This window comes from Pteronotus mesoamericanus, unplaced genomic scaffold (genome assembly GCF_021234165.1).
Source record: "Pteronotus mesoamericanus isolate MK-2021 breed Mesoamerican mustached bat unplaced genomic scaffold, CSHL_Meso_final scaffold_174, whole genome shotgun sequence".
NCBI classification, from domain to species: Eukaryota; Metazoa; Chordata; class Mammalia; order Chiroptera; family Mormoopidae; genus Pteronotus; species Pteronotus mesoamericanus.
The window spans coordinates 26,696,168-26,702,174 of record NW_026555309.1 but is presented as its reverse complement, the minus strand read 5'-3'; the positions used below and the strand labels follow the sequence as shown (position 1 = coordinate 26,702,174).

Below are 6,007 nucleotides of genomic sequence, written 5' to 3'. Positions count from 1 at the left end.
GGGGGTGCCTAAGTCTGGGGAGGCCACAGAAGCAGGCAGTGTGCCCTGTGCGGTTCTGGGCTTAAACCACACCCCAGCATTTCTTGGGACACGACCCCTCCCCTCCCAGCCTCCGAGCTCCAGCACTTGCGCGCGCTGCTACCGCGCACTCGCAGCTCCCTAGCGGCGAGAGGGGGCACAAGCACAACGGTGGAGAGAGTAGGGGTCCGCGGGTGCCCCTCGGCAGCCCGGGAAATCCTGGCCGCCACCAGGGGCCCTGCCACTGCTCCAACTTTGTGGAGCCCCCAGGCAGCGGCGACCGGGATGGAGCTGTCTCCCCGCGGCCGGGCGCCGCCGGACTCGCCGCTGGACAGCGTCTCCCTGGCCTCGCTGGAATCCAGCGTCTTCTGCAGCGAGGACGAAGGGGAGCCCCTGGCGCTCGGGGACAGCTTCACGGTCAATGTGGGCGGCAGCCGCTTTGTGCTTTCGCAGCAGGCGCTGTCCTGCTTCCCGCACACGCGCCTGGGCAAGCTGGCCGTGGTGGTGGCTTCGTACAGACGCCCCGGGGCCCTGGCCGCCGCGCCCAGCCCCCTGGAGTTCTGCGATGATGCCAATCCCGTGGACAACGAGTACTTCTTCGACCGCAGCTCTCAAGCGTTCCGCTACGTCCTGCACTACTACCGTACCGGCCGCCTGCACGTGATGGAGCAACTGTGCGCGCTCTCCTTCCTTCAGGAGATCCAATACTGGGGTATCGACGAGCTCAGCATCGACTCCTGCTGCAGGGACAGGTACCGCGAGACGCACGGTGGCTGGGCGGGGCGGCGTGAGCACTGGAGCGAGGGCGGCAGAGGTAAAGGTTTGAGCCTTTGCACTCAGTCTCGCTCAACCCAGGCCTATGAATATTTGGCCATTCTTAGCGGGGGGTAGCAGTGGAAGGCTGGAAAGCGTCAAAGCCAACTTTTGGTCGGAACTTTTTGAATCTTGTTTTCTTGAGCGAATGTATGCCCATTCATTTAGAAGGCAAGGGAGGTCAGACATGCAATAAATATTTGTGATTGAATAAATGAGTCACAAAAGCTATGCTCCAAAAGAGGCACTTGTAAGGATGTAGGTCTCAGTATGGAGCATTATCATTTATCAAACCTAGGACACTCACTTTAAAAAAGTGGAGAAATGTTTTAAATACAGAAGATAGAAACTTGATTCCTTGACCTCGATGATGACTTTGCTGTTACTTTTCTGTTACTATCATATCTTCATGAATACCTTTCCGTTATACACAGACAGAGTTCCATACGGCAAACTTCTGTTTTTGTTTTTTAAAAAAATGGATTTTAAAATATATTACACTAGCTTTGTTATGTATAAATCCTTTTGTAGAAACTTCTACCACAAAAGTGCCATTTTAAAAATAATAAACCTAAATGATAAAGTTAGAATACTATGGGCAAGAGACAGCCTGGGTAAGATATGAGTGAACATTTTTTTTTTTTTTTTTGCATTTTACTAAACTAAGAAGCATAACCTCATGACTAAGTTTAATTCTCATTTTAATTCTGTGTTTTTACAAAGTTAACTAATCACCAAGTTATCTTCTCTAAAAGATACTTCAGAAGAAAAGAGCTGAGTGAAACCTTAGATTTTAAGAAGGACACAGAAGACCAGGAAAGCCAACCAGAGAGTGAACAAGATTTCTCGAAAGGACCTTGTCCCACTGTCCGCCAGAAGCTCTGGGACATCCTGGAGAAGCCTGGGTCTTCCACAGCTGCCCGCATCTTTGGGGTTATCTCCATCATCTTCGTGGTGGTGTCCATCGTCAACATGGCCCTGATGTCAGCTGAGTTAAGCTGGCTGGACCTGCAGCTGCTGGAAATCCTGGAGTACTTTTGCATTAGCTGGTTCACTGGGGAGTTTGTCCTACGCTTCCTGTGCGTGCGGGACAGGTGCTGCTTCCTCAGGAAGGTGCCGAACATCATAGACCTGCTTGCCATCTTGCCCTTCTACATCACGCTTCTGGTAGAGAGCCTGAGTGGGAGTGAGACCACACAGGAGCTGGAAAACGTGGGGCGCCTCGTCCAGGTTTTGAGGCTGCTCAGGGCTCTGCGCATGCTAAAGCTGGGCAGGCATTCCACAGGTATTCAGATTTCATTGGCATCTTTTAATTTGCTCCTGTTTGTAAGCATTAGGGATTTGACCCACAGTCCAAGGGAAGCAACTGAATGGATACTCAAAATAGCAACCCTCTCCTATTTTAGCCAACCATGACCTCCAAAAAGTTAATGGGAAGCAAAAACTTGAAATTGTTATCACAGGTATAAAAGAAACAGTGCCTTTCACACTCTTTCTCTCCATAAGAAATTTAAGAAATTATATGACCTGCTGTTAACATCAATTGGTGTTAACCCAGTGCCCAGAAGATGTACAAAAAAATAAAACACTGTGCCTCTAGAAGGTTCCAAATAAAATATGCATAAAAGCACATAAAATGTATGCATAAATTATAGATGATATTTACAGACCTAAGCCAGTTTCTCTTCTGTATCCAAGAAAGTACTTGCCACACATGTTCCTTGGCAGAAGAGAAAGTGTCCAGCTGAGGCTTCTCTGGCTATGCAGAGAGAAATGCTGGGCACTAGTGGCCGTCTCCTGAGTTTTGAAGAAACAATGGACATATTTGCTTTGGAAGAAATCAGGAGACATTCATTAAAGCCTTATCTAGTTTCTGAGAATTTTCTTGTCTATGACCTGGGGTGCATGAGAGAGATGATAACAAGAGTGCCTTAGCTTTTCATGTGTATCATAAAGCCTAGGTAATCTAACAAACATTCTCCCTAAACAAATCTCCACACACACAGTTGTACTTGAAAATTATAGTCAATGTCAGGGGAAGTCACACAAATCCATTAAGGATGAGCCTGGCCTCCCAAAGGCAGAGATTCTCAGAGGCCAGCTCTGTGGTTGTTGGGTGTTTTGGGCTACCTATATGATACCTTATGTTAGACTGTAGTGAAAAGAGGAATCCCATGTTGAAAAAATCGTGTTGAAATGCAAATTCTAAACCCCAATCTTGAGAGAATCGGATTCCAATATTTGGGGGTGGGTCCAGGAGCGTACATTTTAACAAGCTCACCCATGATTTTGTTGTAGGTGGTTCTTGGATCCCACTTTGAGAACCACTGAAATAGGATGCCGTATTAGTATCATCCATACTGATGGAATACGTACGAATATACATAATCTGACTAGAGAGTCCTGTTACCACCTTCTCTCCCTAGATATATGCCTGACTGGTAACCTGCAAGAAGTTAGTGGTAGTTGTCTCTCCCTATTAGGACAAGGATAAATTAACCTCAGATATTTTTTTTTAAATTACTGAAGTGAATTATCCTAATATAATTTTGGTAGTGTGTTTTCCTAGCTAGTCTCACATATCAGGGATTTGATGATGGGGTTTCCAACAACTTTTAGAAGCACTGCTCTTTGTTTCCTGACGTACATAATGGGGTGCTTTCTTTTAGTATTTATAACTCGCTTCACAGGATTCAGTTTTAAAACACCCAGTAAAGACCACATTTTTTCCCCAAAAGAAAGGAAAAAGAAAATAATAGTAATTTCCCCAATGTCACCTTTTCAAAGGTTTTATTTTTTTCAGTTCTAAAGCAGTACAAAATATTAATAAAGTATTAATTATTGAAAAGATATGAACATATATAAATGTTGGACAATTTTATTTCAAGCATTACATTTAGCAAAATGCAGATATAGATGACACATTTCCCTGTGTAATAACTATGAATATAAGTTGAAAGGTGTTATACAATTAGTTAGAACAGTGGCAGACCTGAGAGCCTAAATTTAAATCCTGGCCCTGTAGCTTTGTACTAGAGATGCTCCCTGTCTATGCCTCAGTCTTCTCATCTGTAAAAAGGAATAATAATTATAACATCTTCCTCATATAGTTTTTTTAGAATTTATCTGAGTTGATAGATGTAACATGAAGACATTCAGACCATTTTATATTTCCTTACAAAATTGTTTAGAAGATTTCATCTTGAAAAGAAAACAGTCACCCCTTCCACAAATTGTGCTTTATTTTCCTATGCTGTCAATTTATTTCACAAATGCAATTCAATACGGACACCTCATTCTAAGAGGCATTGTTTTGGACTTCAGAGACAATATCATTGTGACATCAGGTTGATGTGGCTTCAGAATTTGGATACACATTTAGTAGTGTCTCCCTAATGCTAGGGAAGATGCTTTATTCAAATAACAGCCCCATTATGGTTGCATCTTACTCTTCTTAAAGCTTAATCTCTTCAGAGATGGGAATGGAGTGCCTTAGGCCTGTCTCCTAGGGGCCCCATGAATCTTCAGAATAGCAATCGGGATTCACCAGGGCCTAATTAATGGGTGAATTTCCTAGTGGCTCCAGTCCTCTGTACCTTTTTGCAATAGAAGGATATTCTATGTTCAGGTCTACCTCCTTACAAGAATGCAGAAATTCTATGTACTCAAAGGAGATATTTTCCTAGAGTTTTGTTATTAAGGGTGAGAATCTCATTGGGTGTCATAGGAGTCCAAGGACTCCTCCTGCCATACCTCTAAGATTATCTTCTGAATGTGCATATGACATTCCTGGGTCAATTTTGTCACTCATGCCTAACTTGCTTCAGCTGCTTCACTTCGTTCTCATGGTGTATGTCCTTTTCTGCATCTGGCTTTCAGATAATGATATGTTTATTGTGTTAAACTTTATTGGGAGGGTGAGAGGAAAAGAGACACTAAGTGTAAGGGGACAGCATTGCATTGGCATTAGAAAAGTGTGTCAAAGCGATGCATTGAAACGCAAGTCTGACCAAGTGAGCTCCACACGCAACACCTCCAAGACCTCCCATTGGGCAGACTCAAGTACAAACTCCTGTCATATACCCCTGCCTGCTTTTTCATTTCATCCCTCACCTTTTTCTATATAAACAGAAGGTGTTTAATAAATATATTAGCGAGTGAATAGATCTAACTCTATTTCTCCCTATCCTTCTTGATCCAGCCCCATCAACTACACTATGAGCTTCCTGAAGACAAAGATTATGATTTTTCATCTATATACCCCAGAACATTGCCCACTGCTGGAGGCATATCATTACTAGATTGGAAATGCATGTTTTGTGGGTGGATATCAAGGAAGGGAGGGGTGGCTGGGAGGAGGGAGGAGGAAGAGAGGGTTGCCAGTGACTGATGGCAAGTGTTCTATTACAGGATTACGCTCACTTGGGATGACAATCACCCAGTGCTATGAAGAAGTTGGCCTTCTGCTCCTATTTCTGTCTGTGGGAATTTCTATATTCTCCACTGTGGAATATTTTGCTGAGCAAAGCATTCCTGACACAACCTTCACAAGTGTCCCTTGTGCTTGGTGGTGGGCCACAACATCCATGACTACGGTGGGCTACGGGGACATTAGACCGGACACCACTACCGGCAAAATCGTGGCCTTCATGTGTATATTATCGGGAATCCTTGTTTTGGCTTTGCCTATTGCTATTATTAATGACCGCTTCTCTGCTTGCTATTTTACCTTAAAGCTTAAGGAAGCAGCTGTTAGACAGCGTGAAGCTCTGAAGAAGCTCACCAAGAATATAGCCACTGACTCATACATCAGTGTGAACTTGAGAGATGTCTATGCTCGGAGCATCATGGAGATGCTTCGACTAAAAGGCAGAGAAAGAGCAAGCACTAGGAGCAGTGGAGGAGACGATTTCTGGTTTTGAATTCATTTTCAATTTATTTACAGAACTTGTGAAAAACTGGCCCAATTGATGAAACCTTGATATGGTTGTCTGTGCACAGCTGAGGAGCCTCTTTTGAGTACTCTCTGCATTCACTTCTGCTGATACGTTGCTTGGTCCACTAGAATAGTTCACATCTTCCCAAACACCTGCACAGTGCTTAGATAGACTTGAGTCTCAAAAATAGCCACTCAGCACAACCCAATAAGCGAGGCCAGTATACACATGTCAGAACT

At 44.1% G+C, this 6,007-nt stretch overlaps 1 protein-coding gene across 1 annotated transcript; it reads left to right on the top strand.

Annotated features, from left to right (window-relative positions):
- Positions 1-273: 273 nt before the first annotated feature.
- Positions 274-5,753, top strand: KCNV1 (potassium voltage-gated channel modifier subfamily V member 1). Its single transcript, XM_054590076.1, has 3 exons — positions 274-770; positions 1,587-2,116; positions 5,242-5,753. The coding sequence occupies exons 1-3, from the start codon at positions 304-306 to the stop codon at positions 5,751-5,753; spliced, it is 1,509 nt and encodes a 502-aa protein (XP_054446051.1). The 5' UTR covers positions 274-303.
- Positions 5,754-6,007: the final 254 nt, after the last annotated feature.